The 20,000-nt window shown below is 41.1% G+C and overlaps 2 protein-coding genes across 5 annotated transcripts in view; both read left to right on the forward strand.

Moving 5' to 3' along the window:
* The window catches only part of LOC123509119 (WW domain-containing oxidoreductase-like), a 14,403-nt gene extending 4,614 nt beyond the window's left edge, over positions 1-9,789 (forward strand). The window contains exons 8-10 of one of the 3 annotated variants that reach the window (XM_045263266.1): positions 2,620-2,741; positions 3,380-3,601; positions 9,776-9,789. In XM_045263266.1, coding sequence (XP_045119201.1) covers positions 2,620-2,741; positions 3,380-3,601 — 344 coding nt within the window. In that variant the 3' untranslated portion in view covers positions 9,776-9,789. The other 2 variants (XM_045263265.1, XM_045263264.1) reach the window with 2 other exon arrangements.
* LOC123509118 (probable protein phosphatase CG10417) lies at positions 6,048-16,391 on the forward strand. Of its 2 annotated transcripts, none has more exons than XM_045263263.1 (8): positions 6,048-6,303; positions 8,177-8,432; positions 9,562-9,674; positions 9,902-10,656; positions 11,118-11,295; positions 13,593-13,827; positions 15,392-15,621; positions 16,032-16,391. In XM_045263263.1, the coding sequence occupies exons 1-8, from the start codon at positions 6,193-6,195 to the stop codon at positions 16,251-16,253; spliced, it is 2,100 nt and encodes a 699-aa protein (XP_045119198.1). In that variant the 5' UTR covers positions 6,048-6,192; the 3' UTR covers positions 16,254-16,391. The 2 variants fall into 2 exon arrangements, with proteins under 2 accessions (XP_045119198.1, XP_045119197.1); XM_045263262.1 differs by having other exon boundaries at positions 9,556-9,674; positions 16,032-16,389.
* The last annotated feature ends 3,609 nt before the right edge of the window (positions 16,392-20,000 follow it).

The following is a 20,000-nucleotide window of genomic DNA, read 5'->3' on the forward strand; positions in this document are numbered from 1 at the left end:
GTTAGACTAGGTTCTCCTCCACTCCCATTGGTCAAATATTGCCCCGTTCCAATCCTAAGTGAATATTACGTAGGCACTCGGTCTTTGAAGCTTGCTGTATTGAGAAGTGAATAGCAAATCTTTCAGAACTCTTGTGATGTCAGTTGCATAAATGTAGTAGTAGTAGTAGTAGTAGTAGTAGTAGTAGTAGTAGTATTGTCTTCGAAATCTAAACGCGGCTTTTTGACGGGTCTCCTTAGGGAATAGCAGGCTGATTCTTTGTCTTATTCAGATGTAAGGAGAGAGGGGGGGGGGGCAGACACATTGGTTGAGGTTGCTTGGTGCTTGTTAACTTGTTAGGTCAAGACTAAACAAGCGTGTAGCAACAAGCCGTAGTGTGGTTGACACCTTTCCAATGGCAGCGTCACCTACAATAGTTAGTGGGCGCGTCTCCAGCAGTGAGGAGCCGCCAGGATTGCCATTACTCTATGCATACTTGTATATCATTACTGTCACTAGTAATACAAGTACAGGACAAGTTGTACTGCCTGTCTGTGTGTCAATACCACTCCCTTCAAGTAATGTGCTTGTTCATTTGGCGACTGTTGCTGTGGTGATCCGGGCAACAGCGCCCTCCACCCTCCACTCTGACCACTCACTTGAGTGACTTCAATTCAGTGTTGGTGACACTCTGGTGGCGGCAGGAGGTGCGCGGGTCACCACTTACTACTGCATTGATGAAGTGACACGGGATTTGACGAGTGTTTTTGCGATTCTAGTGACATGTTAACAAGATTTGTACACTCCGAAGTGACTGGTTGAAGTGACACGTACGGGATTTGACGAGTGTGTTAAGTGGTGGTGGCAGAATTGCCAGTACTGGCCCGGTGTTGCCACGTGTGCAGAGCATCCCAGGAGTACGTGTTATTGGTCCACAGAGGCAGGACTGCGTCACCACCATCGCCTTGCCGCGTCACCGCGTCTCAGTGTGTGTGTCAGGCAAGGCACGGCCAAGGGACAACTCAGGAGAAGTCATCAAATGCCTTCCTTCACATTTTGAAAGGTCTGGGTGAGGAGGTTAAGCTTTGTTATTGGAACCCAGACCCCGCCGCCATCTTGAATCACTCATTTATCAGGTATTTCCAGCCTTATCTGTCAGTATTATAGGCCTGTCTTGCCACAACATGCAGCCGCGCCACTAAGCTTTCACATCAGCTATTGAGACACACCCGCCATGGCCAGGTTTAAGTTTGGTGAAGGTTTAAGTGAGGTAGAAGGGGGCGGCCGACTCCTCCACGGCCCCGCCGCCATCTTGGATACGCCCACCCGGCGGGGCGGGCCCAGAATCCAGGATTATTTTCTTGAATTGTTGGAGCGTTAGTTTGGGCAGAATAGTAAGATTTGATGGTTTGTACAAGTGTTGTGTTGTGTGTGAAGTGTTTTGCGTGCGTGTGTGGGGCGCGGCATGTTGTTGTTGGCGTTGTTTTTGTGTTAAACAAGGCTGGTTTTTGGCGCCAAATTTTCCGGAGCGTCCAGGGAAAATTTTGGTTTGAGGCAGTATGAAGTTGTTATTGTTTTGAAAAAATGGTTGATGTGTTTGAAAGTGTTTGTGTTTGGTGGTGAGTGGAATTAGTGGAGAGTGGAGTGGAGAGTGACGGTGTTAATGTTGCACCAATAGTTTTGTTGGCAGCCCTGTCACTCACTTGTTTGTGGCTCCAACTCACTCGAAAGTGTTGCAAAACACTGCTCACATTCTTTAAAGTGTGTTTCCTGCCTTGCAACTCAGAATGGGCGGACATTGACATTTTTCAAGGGGGGGTCAAGGTTCCAACATTTTATTTATACTTCTTTTAAAAAATGTTGAATATTACTGGTGTTTGGAATCTCTTTATATTTTTGGTATTAGTTAAAATATGTGGCAAGTCAGAATATGTGAAGCATTCTGCTCGGGCGCCGTTTTTTCAAAAGGCCTTTTTCAAAATTATTTACGTTAACGTATAAAGCCCGCCAGACTGGGCCCGCCCAGGCCGGCCCGTGACGTCATCAGCCCGCCGGGCCAGGCTGTGACGTCACCGTGGCGGGAGCCTCACACCTGCCGCCCCGCCCCGACCCTTCCTGGCTCTCTTCGTCCATATCTAATATGATTTATTGTGTGTGTGTGTGTGTGTTGACCTGTTTTTTCATTGGACATAGATAGAGTGATGGTCACCCAGCCAGCCTTTCCCCTACGGAGCGAGCTCAGAGCTCGTAGTGACCGATCTTTGGGTAGGACTGAAACCACAACTTAGTTACACCCTGTACCTATTTACTGCTATGAACACACCCTACACATTACGAGCCGCGCCCATTTGCCTCGCCGCTTGTGTGTGTGTGTGTTCCAATGTGTTTCGTTGTATAGTGTGTGTGTGTGTGTGTGTGTGTGTGTGTGTGTGTGTGTGTGTGTTCCAAGGTGGTGGTGAGGCAGGCATTGGCTCCACCACCCATGGCTGCAGTCCAAAACCCCATAAATTCTGTAAAAAGCCTAACCTATTCCAACCCTTCAAAACCCACAATATTTTATCCAACACCGTAAATAAAATAAAAAGATAAATAGGTGAAAAATGACATCTCTTCAAAACCTTTTCTATTTTTCTCCCCCAGGGGCCCAGGGCATCAACACCTACGCTGTCCACCCAGGGAACGCCGTGCCCAGTGGCTTATCGCGACACTGGTGGCCGTACAGACTGCTCTTCACCCTGGTGCAGCCATTCACCAAGACGCTGGTTGGTAGCGGTGGTGCTGGTGGTTGTAGTAGTAGTAGTAGTTGTTGTTGTTGTTGTTGTTATTTTTCTTCTCTTCCTCGTATTGGTAGTAGCAGTAGTGTTGGTGATAGTAGTAGTAGTAGTTGTTATTATTTCTCTTTTTCCTTCTCCTAGTAGTAGTAGTAGTAGTATTGGTGGTGGTAGTAGAAGTAGTAGTAGTACTGGTGGTGGTGGTGGTGGTAATAGTAGTGGTAGTAGTTGTAGTGGTAGTAGTAGTAGTAGTGGTAATAGTAGTAGTAGTAGTGGTGGTAGTAGTAGTAGTAGTTAGTTTTCTTTTTCCTCCTATTGGTAGTAGTAGTAGTAGTAGTAGTAGTAGTAGTAGTAGTAGTAGTAGTAGTAGTAGTAGTAGTAGTAGTAGTGTTAGGAGGAGCAGCAGGAGGAGAAAGAGAAGTTTTGAAGGAGGAGGAGGAGGAGGAGGAGGAAGAAGAGGTGAGATAATAACAATAATAATAATAAAAATAATAATAATAATAATAAACCAAACCAAACAATGAAACCTAACCTAAATTCTTCTCTCTCTCTCTCTCTCTCTCTCTCTCTCTCTCTCTCTCTCTCTCTCTCTCTCTCTCTCTCTCTCTCTCTCTCTCTCTCTCACACAGCAACAGGCATGTGCGAGCAGTGTGTTCTGTGCAGCGAGCAATGACCTGGCGCGTTACGGTGGGGTGTACGTCAACAACTGTGTCCCCTGCATGCCCTCCGCCCCCTCCATGGACACAATCCTCGGCCTCAGACTGTGGGTCACCTCACTGAAGATGATTGAGGGAGTGTTGGGTCAGCGCGCCTTCAGTGTGTGTCTTGGGGGGGAGGTTAGGTTAGGTTAGGTTAAGTATTGTCAGGTTAGCTTGGGTTAGGTTAGGTGAGGTTAGGTCTTGAATCAGTTTGCCTGTGAGGGGGGGTGGGGAGCTGGCCTTATTTATTTCTAGTAGTCTCTTGTGTTATTATTATTTCTGTTTGATGTGTTCTGTCACGGCAAATGTGTGTTTACAAGGCTGTTTTTGTTGCCAGTACTGTAGAAATAGTGTTAGTCTGTTGCTAGAACCTTAAAAGCACCCTTCAAAACCTTTATAACTTCAATTGGAGCCTTGTAAAGAGTGTTTCTCATATTAATGATGCAGAAATTATGTTAATCTGTCACTAGAACCCTTCAAAGCCTTTATAACTTCAATTAGAGGCTTTCAAAGAGTGTAAATCATATTAATCTGTCACTAGAACCTTAAAAAACCCTTAAAAATCTTTGTCATTTCAACTAGTTCCTTTTAAAGAGTGTTTCTCATATTAATGATGCAGAAATAGTGTTAATCTGTCACTAGAACCTTGATAACACCCTTAAAAACCTTTATAACTTCAATTGGAGCCTTTGAAAGAGTGTTTCTCATGTTAATCTGTCAGTAGAACCTTAAAACTCTCTGTCACTTCAACTAGAGTCTTTCTAAATGTGAATAATGTAAGTATCATGTTAATCTGTCACTGTAACTTTAAAAACACCTTTAAAATCCTGTGTCACTTCGATTAGAGCCTTTTAAAGACTTTCTTATGTATGTATCATGTTAATTTGTCACTAGATCCTTAAAAACACCCTTAAAAATCTGTGTCACTTCAACTACATCCTTTCAAAGAGTGTTTTCAATGCTAATATTGCTTAAATGGTGTTAATCTGTCACTAGAACCTTAAAAAAACACCCTTAAAACTGTCACTTCAAGTAGAGCCTTTTAAAGAGTGTTTCTCATATTAATACTGCAGAAATGGTGTTAATATGTCACTAGAACCACAAAACATCCTTAAAACCCTTTCACTTCAACTGGAGCCTTTTGAAGAGTGTTTTTACTGATAATAATATGTAAATCATGTAAGTCTGTCAGTACAATCGTGAACCAACATGTGTGGAGATTTTATTTTATTTTATTTTTTATTTTATTGTCGTTTTAAAGTTAATAAAACTATTTATTTTGTGTATATTCACTCAGTCAGTCATTCACTCCATATTAAGTAATTTTCAATGTCAGCGTGAATTTAAACCTTATAGCCAAAGAAAATAAAGATGATAATACAATACAGTGTTGTTTAAGTCCTCCTACTTAAGCTAACTGTGCGTTCCAAGATGGTGGTCTGAGGCTTCACCAGCAGCCATCTTCATACACCAATAATTTTTTAAAGATATTATGCAGTTTTCTTGCGTCTTGTTGTGATATAATGTCTTGAAAAAAATGTAAAATATTAATCTGAGGTAGATACAATGAAGAGTTGCAGATTAACACGGTTTGAATGCATAAATAAATGAGCTTTTCAAGATGGCCGCCCGGCACCTTTTATGGGAGCCATCTTTGAATGCCAGCTTAAATGTTAATTGATTTATAACAAAGAATCCTTATTCATGGAGGATTGATTAAGACGGAAATATTTACAACTTAATTTTCATATTCTATTAATTACGTTTTGAAGTAGGAATAGCTGGGAAATACTGCTTTTTAGGATATTCAAGGGACACGGAGTATATCACAAATTTAATATAAAAAATAAATGAACCTGTTTGAAAGGTTATATAGAGAGTTAAATATTGAATCTCATTATTTATTATATGTAAAGTGTTTTGTCTATTCACAGCGCCTTAGTATTATTGTGTGATAGATATTGCATCCCTATGTGTTGCTTAGCGGTGAATCATCCCTGCTCCAGAAACAAGGAATCCATATTTTAAAGAATTGCACTAAGATATGATACTTGTGTTTATAAATTGGTATATTTTTTAATAATTTTCTACAGTCATATATGCTTATTATGACCGTCTTAAAGATATTTGAGTCGTTAGCTGTAAATCGTAAAATGAACAAAAAAACTACAAATCCATATTTTCTAAATGGTACATGGTGATATAAACATCAATTTTCGGTTATAATAATTTCAGAAGTCATTTTCTTTAGTCCTAGTGCTTTAAAATACCGTCTAGAGACATTTGTGTTGGTAGCGGTATGCCACAAAATGAAGGAAAAAACGTAAACTCAAATTTCCACTCACTCTTATAAAAAACTAAACACCAAAATCAACTTTAAATAATTTAATAACACATTTTATATAACAAAAAACTCACAAAAACAGTAAAATAGAAAATAAACCAAAACTCACCAAATGAACTAAAACACAAAAAAACTCAACTTAAAAACCTCAAAATGGAAAACAAACCCCGATCATTCACTTAGAATAAACCCATTAGACACACAAACCTCCAAAAAACCCTTAAAGTGGAAGTTTGGGGGAGAGGATAAAGAGAGAGAGACAGCGCGCGCCGGGACACAGAGAGGCAGGCGGGGTGAGGGAGATACACACACACACACACAGACACACAAACACGCACGCAGCTTGAGTATTTGCGTGTGTTGAGTGTGTTGCGTGTGTTGCGTGCAGGATTGGGCAGTCATGGGGGCGTATTTGTCCAAGCCAGTCATTGAGAAACATAGTAGTGATGATAAGAGACATGGTGTGTGTTATGGCGCTTCCTCCATGCAGGGCTGGCGTGTGTCCCAAGAGGTGAGTGTGTGCCTGTGTGTGCGTGTGCGTGTGAGTGTGTGTGTTTAGGTTAGGTTCATGTATTTTTCTCTCAGTCTTTTTGTGTGTGTGCGCGCGTGTGTGTGTGTGTGTGTTTTTTTTTGTGTGTTTTTTGTTTTGTTTAGGGTTGTGTGTGTGTGTGTGTGTTATTTTCCTATAGTTTCTATTTTTGTGTATATTTATTTGATTTGTGTTTGTTTGGTGTGTGTGAGTGAGTGAGAGTGAGAGTGAGAGGTCGGGAGAGCAAGAGAGAAAGAGAGAGAGAGTGAGAGTGGGAGTCCATTTTGTCATATTCTGCCCGTGTTGTGTTTATTTCTCTTTGTGGTGCTGAGTAGTGGTAGGTGAGGTTAGGAGGGGGTTCTACGATACTTAGGTTACTTTAGGGGGTTCTAGACCAGTCTTCACTATTTCAACCCCTTCAGTACTGGGACACATTTTTACCCTGAGATTTGTGTACCATTAGACCATTTTCTTGACATTAGGAAGGGTGTATGGAGGGCACAAGATTAATGGCCACAGTCTTCACTATTTTAACCCCTTCAGTACTGGGACACATTTTACCTTGAGATTTGTGTACCATTAGACCATTTTATTGACATTAGGAAGGGTGTATGGAGGGCACAAGATTAATGGCCACAGTCTTCACTATTTTAACCCCTTCACTACTGGGACACATTTTTACCTTGAGATTTGTGTACCATTAGACCATTTTATTGACATTAGGAAGGGTGTATGGAGGGCACAAGATTAATGGCCACAGTCTTCACTATTTTAATCCCCCACATGAGTTTGTGAAGCCACAAGGAATAGGGAAACGTGTCATGCTACTGAAGGGGTTAATGACTGGGTGTGGGAATAGCTTGTTACCTGAGAGCATGCCAGAGGAATTTCACCTTTGAGCTGGACAGTTTGGCAAAGATTTAGTGAACACTCCTGAAAATGTTGGTCAGCTCTCACACCTCTGAACTGTTTTGCGACCGTGTGTGTGTGTGTGATTCACTGTTTGATCTGCTGCAGTGTGTGACGAGCCAGCCAGACGTCACCCTACGGAGCGAGCTCAGAACTCATTATTTCCGATCTTGGGATAGGTCTGAGACCAGGCACACACCACACACCGGGACAACAAGGTCACAACTCCTCGATTTACATCCCGTACCTACTCACTGCTAGGTGAACAGGGGCTACACGTGAAAGGAGACACACCCAAATATCTCCACCCGGCCGGGGAATTGAACCCCGGTCCTCTGGCTTGTGTAGCCAGCGCTCTAACCACTGAGCTACCGGTGTGTGTGTGTGTGTGTGTGTGTGTGTGTGTTATTCACCACGGTCGTCTGCTGATCACCCAGCCAGTCTTTCCCCTATGGAAAGAGCTCAGAGCTTATAGTGACTGATCATCAGGCAGGACTGAGACCACAACACACTCCACACACCGGGACAGCGAGGCCACAACCCCTCCAGTTACACCCCGTACCTATTTACTGCTAGGTGAACACACCCCACACATTAAGAGGCTTGCCCATTTGCCTCGCCGGGACTCGAACCCGGCCCTCTTGATTGTGAGTCGAGCCTGCTAACCACTACACTACGCGGTGTGTGTGTGTGTGTGTGTGTGTGTGTGTGTGTGTGTGTGTGTGTGTGTGTGTGTGTAACCCAATCTAATCTAACCTAACCTAACCTAACAAAAAATAAATAAATAAATAAATAAAATAGAGCAAAATAGAAAATAAAAAAATGAAAAAAAAAATAAGACCGAATGCTCTCAAAAACATCCTAAACCAATTTAAACCTAACCTAACCTAATCTAGCCTAACCTAACCTAACCTAACCTAACCTAACCAATTTTCTCACCCCTTAGGACGCTCACAACGCCATATTGGACTTTGACACAGACACACACCTCTTCGCTGTGTACGACGGGCATGGAGGTCACGAGGTCAGCGCATACACTGCCTTGGAGTTGCCGGAGGTCATCAAGAACACTGACACTTACAAGGAAGGCCAGATTTCGAAGGCACTCACCGATTCCTTCCTGCAGTTTGACGCCACACTGGTGCAGCAGGAGGTGGTGGCCGTGCTCACCCAGATAGCCAGCAGCAAGGAGGAGGCTGTCGGTGCGTGGCTGTGGGTGTTTGGGGGTGTTTGGAGGGTGTTTTTAGGTGTTTTGGGTGTGTGTGGATATTTTAGGGTGTTTATGGGGTGTTTTTAGTTTGTTTGGGGGTGTTTGAAGGGTGTTTTTGGGGTGTTAGGGTGTGTGTGGGTGTTTTTGATGTGTTTTAGGGTATTTTGGATGTGTTGTGTGTTTTGGGGGTGTTTTAGGTGTTTGGAGGGTGTTTTTGGTGTATTTGGGGGTGTTTTTGGTGTGTGTGGGTATTTTCGGTGTTTTGGGGTGTTTAGGACTGTTTTGGGGGTGTTTTGTGTTCTTTTGGTATGTTTGGGGGTGTTTTGAGGTGTTTTGGATGTGATGTGTGTGTTTTTGGTGTGTTTTGCATGTGTTGTGTGTTTTTTAGGTGTTTAGGGATATTTTTGGGGTGTTAGGGAATATTTTTGGGTATTTAGGAGTGTTTGTGGGTGTTTATGGGGTGTTTGATGCCACGCTGGTCCAGCAGGAGGTGGTGGCCGTGCTCACCCAGATAGCCAGCAGCAAGAAGGAGGCTGTCGGTGGGTGGGTGCGGGTGTTTCGGGGTGTTTGGAGAGTGTTTTGGGGGTGTTTAGGGCTGTTTGGTATGTGTGGGGGTGTTTTGAGGTGTTTTTGGTGTGTTTTGGGGCTGTTTGGGGGAGTTTTGTGTCGTTTGGTATGTGTGGGGTGTTTTGAGTGTTTTGGTGTGTTTGGAGCTGTTTGGGGAGTTTTGTCGTTTGGTATGTGTGGGGTGTTTGAGGTGTTTTGGTGTGTTTGGGTGTTTTTGGGGGTGTGTGGGTGGTTTGGGTGGGATTATGTGGTGTTTTGGGATGTTTTTGTGTATTTATTTCATTTTAATTTTTTGTGTTTTTTTCTCTCTCTCTCTCTCTCTCTCTCTCTCTCTCTCTCTCTCTCTCTCTCTCTCTCTCTCTCTCTCTCTCTCATTTATTTCTTTTATTTCCTACTTCTCATTTCTCATATCTCTCTCTCTCTCACTCCTTATTTCTCTCTCTCTCTCTCTCTCTCTCTCTCTCTCTCTCTCTCTCTCTCTCTCTCTCTCTCTCTCTCTCTCTCTCTCTCTCTCCTATTTATCTCTCATCTCCCTCTCTCGGTGGCAGAATCAGATGACAGCGAGGAAGATGTGGATGACCTGTACCGCGAGGCCACCATGCCGCTTGCCGAGGTCATTGCCAAGTATGCAGACAACCCTCAGGTCAACAGATGCAAGGACAAAAAGGTCAGGTCAAGTCAGGTTAGACTGGGTTGGGTTAAAGTTAAGTTAGATTAGGCTGGGTTGGGTTAAGTTAGGTTAGGTTAGGTTAGGCTGGGTTGGGTTAGGTTAGGTTAGGTTAGGCTGAATTTGGAGTTAGGTTAGGTTTGGTTAAGTTCCTCTCCCTCTTCCCCCTTTACCCTTTACCCTTCCTACACACCACTAATGCTCTCTCTCTCTCTCTCTTTCTCCAGCTGGCGGCCTCTCCCTTCCTGAAAGCTAAGAGTGGGGAGAGTAGCAGCAGCATTAGCAAGGAGGAGAATTCAGCCCAGGAAGAGGAGGAGGAAGAGGAGGAGGAGGAGGAGGAGGAGGAGGAGGAGGAGAAGAAGAAGAAGAAGAAGGAGGAGAAGAAGATCGCTGCCTCCTCCTCTTCCTCCTCTCTTCCCTCCGCCTCATTAAACGGAACAGAGGAAGAGGTGAAGAAGGAAGAAGAAGAGGAGAAAGAAGAGGAAATGAAGACCGAGGAGGAAGATGCCAAGAAAACTGAGATGAACGGGACAAACGCAGACAAACCACTCACAAACGGCCGGAAGATAGAAAACGGAGACCAGGAAATCAAAACGGAGGAGGACGAAGACTCGAAAACGCCAGAAAACACCACCAAACACCAGCAATCACCACCAAACGCCACCAAAACAGATAATCTAGAGACGTCACTTATAAACGGTGAGACTGACGGTGGAGAGAAGGAGAAGGAGGCTAGCGAGGGGAAGAACGACCCCTCAGATAGGCCTAGGAAGGGGAAAATGAAGGGGGGGGGAGGGAAAGGAAAGGGGCTACTCAAGAATTCAGAAGTAGTGGCCATGAGAGAGAGGAGAGTGAAAGAGAAGAGGAGAGAAGCTGCAATCAAAGCTGCGGAAATTTACAGGAAGATCCAGGAAGGCGGGGAGGAGGAAGAGGAGGAGGAGGAGGATGAGGAAGATGAAGATGAGACTTTTGAGGATACTGGGTAAGTGTTCATGTGTTTGTGTGTGTGTGTGTGTCTTTGTCGAGTCCATTATAGGGTTTTGATGTGGCCCCTAGTGACCTGTGTAAATATCTAGTCTTACCCACCCCTAGTGACCTATTTAAGTGTTCTTTTTTGTCTAACTTTTCCTGCAACTTGTGACTTTCTGGTGGTACAATCTCGTCACTCAAGCTGTTCCAGATGTCCACCGTCCTGTGTGGAAAGTTCAGTTTTGTAATGTCCCTCAAACTCTGATTTTTCTTCATCTTGCAGTGTCCTCCTGTGTGTGTGTGTGTGTGTGTGTGTCCGTCCATCCTCTGTTAGTGTTACCAGGTGTTGTCTGTCTATCTTTGTGTGTGTGTGTGTGTGTGTCCGTCCATCCTCTGTCAGTGTTACCAGGTGTTGTCTGTCTATCTGTGTGTGTGTGTGTGTGTGTGTTAGTACATGCGTTTGTGTGTTTACAGTGACATAGAAGACGCTGATGCAGAAGAGAGCGAAGATGACGAAGAGGAAGAGGAAGAAGAGGAGGAGGAGGAGGAGGAAGATGATGACGATGATGATGAGGAGGAGGAGGATGGGGTGGAGGCAGAGGAAGACGAGGATGACCCGTACACTCAGTTTGCCCTCAACATGAAGGAGGAGGTGAGAGAGAGAGAGAGAGAGTGAGTTTATGGTATTATGTAAATAAGAGAGAAAAAGAGAATTTGTGATGTTAACAGAGAGAGAGAGAGAGAGAGAGAGAATTGAGAGAGTTTATGATATTATCTAAGAGAGAGAGAGAGAGGATTACTAGCAAGAAACAGGTGACTTCACAAACTCTTTTTCTTCATCCTTCACAAATACTCTCTCTCTCTCTCTCTCTCTCTCTCTCTCTCTCTCTCTCTCTCTCTCTCTCTTTAGTCTGTTCCATGTCTCTGGAGCAAAGCGGGGCAGGATGTGACAACCTTTCTCTGTTCCCTCAATGAAATCTGGTTGCACTATAACACTATTTAACTCAAAAACACTTCATTTCACCTCAAAACACCCCTAAAACACTTCATTTCACATCAAACACCCCAAAAACACTTCATTTCACTCAAAACCCCAAAACACTATTTCATCAAAACACCCCTAAAACACTATTTCACCTCAAAACCCCAAAACACTTCATTTCACATCAAACACCCAAAACACTTCATTTCACCTCAAACAAAACACTATTTCACCTCAAAACCCCAAAACACTTCATTTCACATCAAAACACCCAAAAAAACACTTCATTTCACCTCAAAACACCCCAAAAAACACTTCATTTCACATCAAAACACCCAAAAAAACACTTCATTTCACCTCAAAACACCCCCTTAAACACTATTTCACCTCAAAACCCCAAAACACTTCATTTCACATCAAACAACCAAAACACTTCATTTCACCAAAACACCCTTAAACACTATTTCACCTCAAAACCCCAAAACACTTCATTTCACATCAAACACCCTAAAACACTTCATTTCACATCAAACACCCTTAAACACTATTTCACCTCAAAACCCCAAAACACTTCATTTCACATCAAAACACCCCCTAAAACACTATTTCACCTCAAAACACCCCAAAAACACTTCATTTCACATCAAAACACCCCAAAAACACTATTTCACCTCAAAACCCCAAAAAACACTTCATTTCACATCAAACACCCAAAACACTATTTCACCTCAAAACCCCAAAACACTTCATTTCACATCAAAACACCCCTAAAACACTATTTCACCTCAAAACACCCAAAACACTTCATTTCACATCAAAACACCCAAAACACTATTTCACCTCAAAACACCCAAAACACTTCATTTCACATCAAACACCCCAAAACACTATTTCACCTCAAAACACCCTAAAACACTTCATTTCACATCAAATCACCTTCAAAACACTATTTCACCTCAAAACACCCTAAAACACTTCATTTCACATCAAAACACCCCAAAACACTATTTCACCTCAAAACACCCCAAAACACTTCATTTCACTCAAAAAACACCCAGGAACACTCCTTATCATCCAAAAACACCCCAACACACCCAAGAAATGCTTAGTTTCACCGCTAAATGTCCAAAAACACTTAATTTCACCCCAAACACTAATAACACTTTTTCACCCCAAAACACCCAAAAAACACTTCTTCATTTCACCCCAAAACATCAAAAACACTTCATTTCACCTAAAACGTCCAAAAACACTTAATTTCACCCCAAAACACCCTAAAAACACTTCATTTCACCCCAAAACACCCTAAAAACACTTCATTTCACCCCAAAACACCCTAAAACACTTCATTTCACCCCAAACACCCTAAAACACTTCATTTCACCCCAAAACACCCTTAAAACACTTCATTTCACCCTGAAACACCCAAAAAACACTTCATTTCACCCCAAAACATCAAAACACTTCATTTCACCCCACACACCCTTAAACACTTCACTCACCCTAAAACACTTCATTTCACTCAAAACACCCTAAAACACTTCATTTCACCTCAAAACACCCAAAACACTTCATTTCACCTCAAAACACCCTAAAACACTTCATTTCACCCCAAAACACCCAAAACACTTTTTTCACCCCAAAACACCCAAAAACACTTCATTTCACCCCAAAACACCCTTAAAACACTTCACTTCACCCTAAAAACACTTCATTTCACCTCAAAACACCCTTAAAACACTTCATTTCACCCTAAAACACCCAAAACACCATTTCACCTAAAACACCCAAAAAACACTTCATTTCACCCCAAAACACCCTTAAAACACTTCATTTCACCCTAAAACACCCAAAAACCACTTCATTTCACCCCAAAACACCCAAAAACACTTCATTTCACCCCAAAACACCCTTAAAACACTTTATTTCACCCCAAAAACACCCCTAACGTGATTTTTTCTCGCCAGCCTGGGTTCGACAGCGGGTGTACAGCCTGTGTGGCGTTGGTACGCGGGTGTGAGCTGTATGTGGCTAATGTGGGTGACTCGCGGTGTGTGGTGTGTCACGATGGTGTGGCTCTTGACATGTCCCTGGACCACAAGCCAGAGGACGACCCGGAGGCCACCAGGATCAGAAACGCAGGTGGCAGGGTGACAGCTGACGGCAGGGTGAACGGGGGTCTTAACTTGTCAAGGGCCATTGGTAAGTGTGTTTAGGGTGACTTGTGGTGTTTTTAATGTGTTTTGAGGTGGTTTAAGGGGATTTTAGAATATTTAAAGGTGTTTTGTGGTAGTTAAGGGTGTTTTAGGGTGTTTTTAGTGTGTTTCGAGATGGTTTAAGGGGATTTTAGAATATTTAAAGGTGTTTTGTGGTAGTTAAGGGTGTTTTGTGGTGTTTTAGGGTGTTTTATGTGTTTTTGAGGTAATGTAAGGGTGTTTAAGGATATTTAATGGTGTTTTGGTATATTTAAGGGTATTTGGTGTGTTTGAGGGTGTTTTGAGGTGGTTTAAGGGTTTATGGGTATTTAAAGGTGTTTTGACATGTTTAGGGGTATTTTAGGGTGTTTTGGGATATTTAAGGGTGTTTTGAGGTGGTTTAAGGGAGTTTAAGGATATGTAAGGGTGTTTTGGTGTATTTAAGGGTGTTTTGTGGTGTTTTAGGATGTTTTGGTGTGTTTGAGGATGTTTTTGTGTGTTTTTGAGGTGGTTTATAGAGGTTTATGGGTATTTAAAGGTGTTTTGAGCTGTTTAAGGGTATTTTAGGGTGTTTTGTGGTGTTTAAGGGTGTATTGGTGCATTTAAGGGTGTTTCAGGGTGAAGAGGGACCTTATCTTGTCCAGGAGATTGGTGAGTGTGTTTAGGGTGTGTTGGGTGTTTTTTAGGGTGACCAGCATTGTGTTAGGGTGTTTTTAGAGAGTTTTAGGGTGAGTAGCATTGTGTTCGGGTGTTTTCAAAGTGCTTTAGGGTGTTTTGCATTGTTCTAGAGTCATTTTGTGATGTTTTAGGGTGATTTGCAGTGTTTTAAAGTGATTTTGGCATGTTTTAGGATGTTTTGCTGTGTTTTAGGATGTTTTGCTGTGTTTTGGAGTGATTTAGGGTGAGAAATTAGGTTAGGTAGGGCTGTTAGGCTGTGTGTAGGGTGTAGGGTGTGTGTAGGGTGTTACGGAGGCAGCCATAACAAGGGAAGTATTATTTGTAAACCCTGACCACTGCTGCTGCGTCTGTGGCTTGTGCTGCTGCTGTGGCTGTTGCTGTGTGTCGCTGTGCTGCCTCCCAGAGTAAACAATGAGGACTTCTGAGCCACTGTCTTTGTAGCAGCTGGCCTCGTTCCACCTCGGACATCTGTAGTAGTAGTAGTAGTGGTGGTGGTGGTGGTGGTGTGTGTGTTGCAATATCCTTGACACACTGCCTCATCCTGATCTTCCTTCCATGTCCTCTTGTCCTTCCATGTTGTTGTGTCCCCAGCCAAAAACACCAAAAAAACTCTAAAAACACCCAAAAACACTCTAAAACACCAAAAAACACTCAAAAACACTCTAAAACACTCAAAAACTCCCCAAAACACTAAAACACCCCAAAACACCAAAAAACACTCAAAAACACCCTAAACACTAAAAACACCCCAAAACAAAAACACCAAAACACCCTTAAACTTTAAAAACACCCCAAAAACACTCAAAAACACCAAAAAACACTCAAAAACACCCCAAAAACACACCCAAAACATCCCTAACCTAACCTAACTTAACCTAACCCAACATCCACAGGTGACCATGGCTATAAGCAGAACAAGACACTATCAGCAGAGGAGCAGATGATAAGCCCACTGCCTGATGTCCGCTCCATGACTCTCACCTCAAAGGACAAATTCATAATAGTGGCTTGCGACGGCATCTGGAACTCCCTCTCGTCTCAGGAGGCGTGTGATTTTGTGGCCGAGCGACTGGACAGGATGGCGGAGAGCGGGGAGGGGTCGCTTAGTAGTATATGTGAGGAGGTCAGTGTTTGGGGGGGTGTGGTGTGTGTTTTTGGGGTGTTTTGAGTGTTTTTAGGGTGTTTTGGGTGTGTTTTTATGATGTTTTCAGTTTGTTTGGAGTGTTTTGGGTATGTTTGAGTGTGTTTTAGGGTGTTTTGAGTGTGTTTGGGGGTGTTTTGTAGTGTTTTGTGTGTGTTTTGAGTATGTTTTGGGGGTGTTTTGAGGGTTTTGGAGGAATTTTGAGTGTTTGGAGTGTGAGTGTGTTTTGGGGTGTTTTGAGTATATTTTGGGGATGTTTTAAGTGTTTTTGGAGTGTTTTGTATGTGTTTAGAGTGTTTTGAGTGTGTTTGGAGTGTTTGGGTGTGTTTCAACGTTGTTTTGTGTGTGTTTGGAGTGTTCTCTCACTCTCACTCTCACTCTCTCCCTCACAGCTGTTTGACCACTGCCTTGCCCCGGACACCCATGGGGACGGGACAGGCTGCGACAACATGACCTGCATTATAATCCAGATCACTGACCTCCCTCACCCCCCCTCCTCCAAGAGACCCCTGGAGGACAAGGAGGAGGAGGAGGAGGAGGAGGAGAGGAAGCCACAAGAGGAGGAGGAGGAGGAGTGTCGCCCTGAAGGGAAGAAAATGAAGAAAAGTGAATAATTGATGTGATTTTTAGGAATGTGTTATTATTATTATTATTATTATTATTATTTTTATTTTATATATTTTTTTTTTCATTTGTGTGTGTGTGTGTGTGTGTGTGTGTGTGTGTGTGTGTGTGTGTGTGTGTGTTAAGCAGGGATAATATTACTACTACTACTACTATTATTATTATTATTACTATTACTATTATGATTATTATTATTATTGTTATTATTATTATTATTATTATTATTATTATTATTATTATTATTATTATTATTATTATTATTATTATTATTTTATTTTTCTATTTCTCTCTCTCTCTCTCTCTCTCTCTCTCTCTCTCTCTCTCTCTCTCTCTCTCTCTCTCTCTCTCTCTCTCTCTTATTGATTTTTTGAGGCGAGAAAGTAGGAAAGCTTTGATGGATAAGTGTGTGCGTGTGCGCGTGCATGAGAGAGAGAGAGAGAGAGAGAGAGAGTGAGTGTCAGACAGTCAGACAGCTTAACAAACCCCACCTAAATCTGTCTGTCTGTGTGTATGTAAGCACGCACTCACGAACACACACACACGCACACACAAATAGACAGACAGACAGACAGACAGACAGTTCCACAGTACAAATTGACCTGAGAGAAAGAGAAGAGAGAAAAAATATATAAAATGGCCTCCTCTCTCTCTCTCTCTCTCAGGATTAGCAGTCACGCCTCACTTTCCTTTAATTATTGTTATTTTATCACAGGAATTACTATTATTTATCTATTTTTTATTCACGTTTTATTTTAGGTGCGTATCCACTTTTTTTTTTATTTAATTTTAGGTTTGTGTTTATTTTAGGCTCGTTATCCCTTCTCGCCTTTGTTCATGTTCAGGTCATTATTTTCTCCTTTTCCAGCTAAATTTGAGCGTACCAATGGTCTAGGTGGTAGAGAAACAACAGGAATTTGTATTAAACTCTCTGACTTTGGTTGCCTACTTTCATTTACGCCTCATAATGGTAATGATGATTTAAAATGATAATGGTTGTGTGTTTGAATGAGGGATTATTAGATAGGTAAGACTGAAAGTAAAGATGGATATAGAGAAGGAAGGGAATATTAATGAAATATATTTGTCGCGTATCGAAGGTAGCGAGGAATTGTCGGCAGGTTTAGAAAGGAGTGTTTTTTATTTATATATGCAAATATCTATTAATTTCTTTTCTTTATTTATTTATTTGTTCATTTATTTTATTTATTTATTTTCATGGGGTTGATATTTCAAAATCAAGCATAGGTTTAAAGTTTCATGTACCGCATCAATATCACAATCTGTTATCGATTATTTGAAAACTAAGCCATTTTATTTTATTCCAGAGAAAATTATAGACATTATTTTATTGATATTTCTCGTCATTATGAGTGATAGAGAATTATCAAAATCAATATTAATCTATTATCGATTGTTTGAAAACTTAGCCATTTTTCATTCCAGACAAAATTATAGACATTATTTTATTGATATTTCTCGTCATTATGAGTGATAGAGAATTATAAAAGTCAATATTAATCTATTATCGATTATTTGAAAACCAAGCCATTTCTTTATTCTAGACAAAACTATAAACATTATTTTATTGATATTTCTCGTCATTATGAGTGATAGGTAATTTTCAAAGTCAATATTAATCTATTATCGATTATTTGAAAACTAAGCCATTTCTTTATTCTAGACAAAACTATAGACATTATTTTATTGATATTTCTCGTCATTATGAGTGATAGGGAATTTTCAAAGTCAATATTACTCTATTATCGATTATTTGAAAACCAAGCCATTTCTTTATTCTAGACAAAACTATAGACATTATTTTATTGATATTTCTCGTCAGTATGAGTGATAGGGAATTTTCAGTCAATATTACTCTATTATCGATTATTTGAAGACCACTAAGCCATTTTTTACCGTAAACAAAATTATAGACATTATTCTATTGATAAATCTCGCCATAGAGTGTGTTAGAGAATAATTAAACAAACTCGACATTTTAGGAAGATTCTGGAAGGGGACAGAGAAGAGACTGACAGAAACATCACAACATGGCAACGTGCGTCAAGACTTAATTTATTTAGCCGATAAGTGAGTTAATACCGAACATTCCTCACTGACACATTACCCGGAGCAGCGTGAGTTATTCCTCTTTCCACACCACCAAGATAAGCATCAAACTCCAAGTATTTACCAAGAAAAAGGCAGAAATATACGGCCATGTGTGGGAGACTCTGAGGTACGTTTAGTGAGACGGTTTCAAATATTCGATTAAAAAAAACACTAAATAACAACCAAAGGCATTTTTTATACACTAACTATTTAAAGCAATGTCTAAACTAACTCTACTATTAAAATGAGCCACGAGGACATTTTAATACACAAATTACAGCAAAAAGTATGAAAGGCGGAAATTTTAGGTTAGTTTAAGATGGCTAGACAGAATGGGCGGGGTTTTTACAAATACGCCCATATCTTGTTTAATATGGGCGTGGCATGGGCGTGGGTGGTACAGTAGTGAGCCTGGTGGTAGGTAGTCGTGTTAGTTCAGTTAATAGTAGTAGTAGTAGTTAGATAAAGCTAAAATAAGGTGCGGTTAAAATTATTGCCATTATTTTTCGAGGCGGTTTCAAAATTAAGGGAAAAAATTAATTATAAGAAAAATTAAGTTTGGAAAATAGTCAAAATAATAGTTAGAATAGTAGACTATTAAAAGGCATTGTTGAGTTTAGTAAATTTGTAATAGTAGTAGTAGTTATAGTAGTAGTAGTAGTAGTAGTAATTGCATTGGTGGTAGTGGTGGTGGTGGTGGTGGTATAGTAATAGTAGTAATAGTAGTAGTAGTAGTAGTAATAGTAATAGTAGCAGTTTCAATTAGGCTAGGGTAGGTATGGGGGTGGGGAGTGTGGTGTGGAGAGGGAGGGAGGGGTTGTGGGGGGGGGTGATGGTGGTTCAGACGGGGCGGTTCGAAGCTTCACGTGCTCTTAACATCCTCCTTATCATAGAATTAGTTATATACAATTACATACAGTTATATACAATTACATACAGTTATATACAATTACATACAGTTATATACAATTACATACAGTTATATACAATTACATACAGTTATATACAATTACATAGTTATATACAATTACATAGTTATATACAATTACATAGTTATATACAATTACATACAGTTATATACAATTACATAGTTATATACAATGTTAGCCCTAGAGAGAGAGAGAGAGAGAGAGAGAGCTGTTTTGATACAAGAGAAAATAAGAAAAATAAATAAATAAATAAAAAAGAAATGGAAGAATATTATGAAAAAAAAGAAAATAAAAATAGTCATATTTCCTGTCTCTCTCTCTCTCTCTCTCTCTCTCTCTCTCTCTCTCTCTCTCTCTCTCTCTCTCTCTCTCTCTTTGCGGTCATGACTGGAATGTAAACAGAGAGAGAGAGAGAGAGAGAGAGAGAGAGTTTGTTTGCTTCATTGCCAAAAATAAATATTCTGTCAGGTGAGAGAGAGAGAGAGAGAGAGAGAGAGAGAGAGAGAATCAAACTACCAATAATAACAACATTTTGAAGAGAATTGAACCCTTTAAAAAATATTAGTTTGTTTAAACGTTCTTAGAGAGAGAGAGAGAGAGAGAGAGAGAGAGAGAGAGAGAGAGAGTAACACACACACACAAAAAAAACTGAATAAATCTCTTCAGTAGACTCCAAATCCTTTATTGAACCCTTAAAAG

This window comes from Portunus trituberculatus, chromosome 26 (genome assembly GCF_017591435.1).
Source record: "Portunus trituberculatus isolate SZX2019 chromosome 26, ASM1759143v1, whole genome shotgun sequence".
In the NCBI taxonomy this organism is placed as follows: domain Eukaryota; kingdom Metazoa; phylum Arthropoda; class Malacostraca; order Decapoda; family Portunidae; genus Portunus; species Portunus trituberculatus.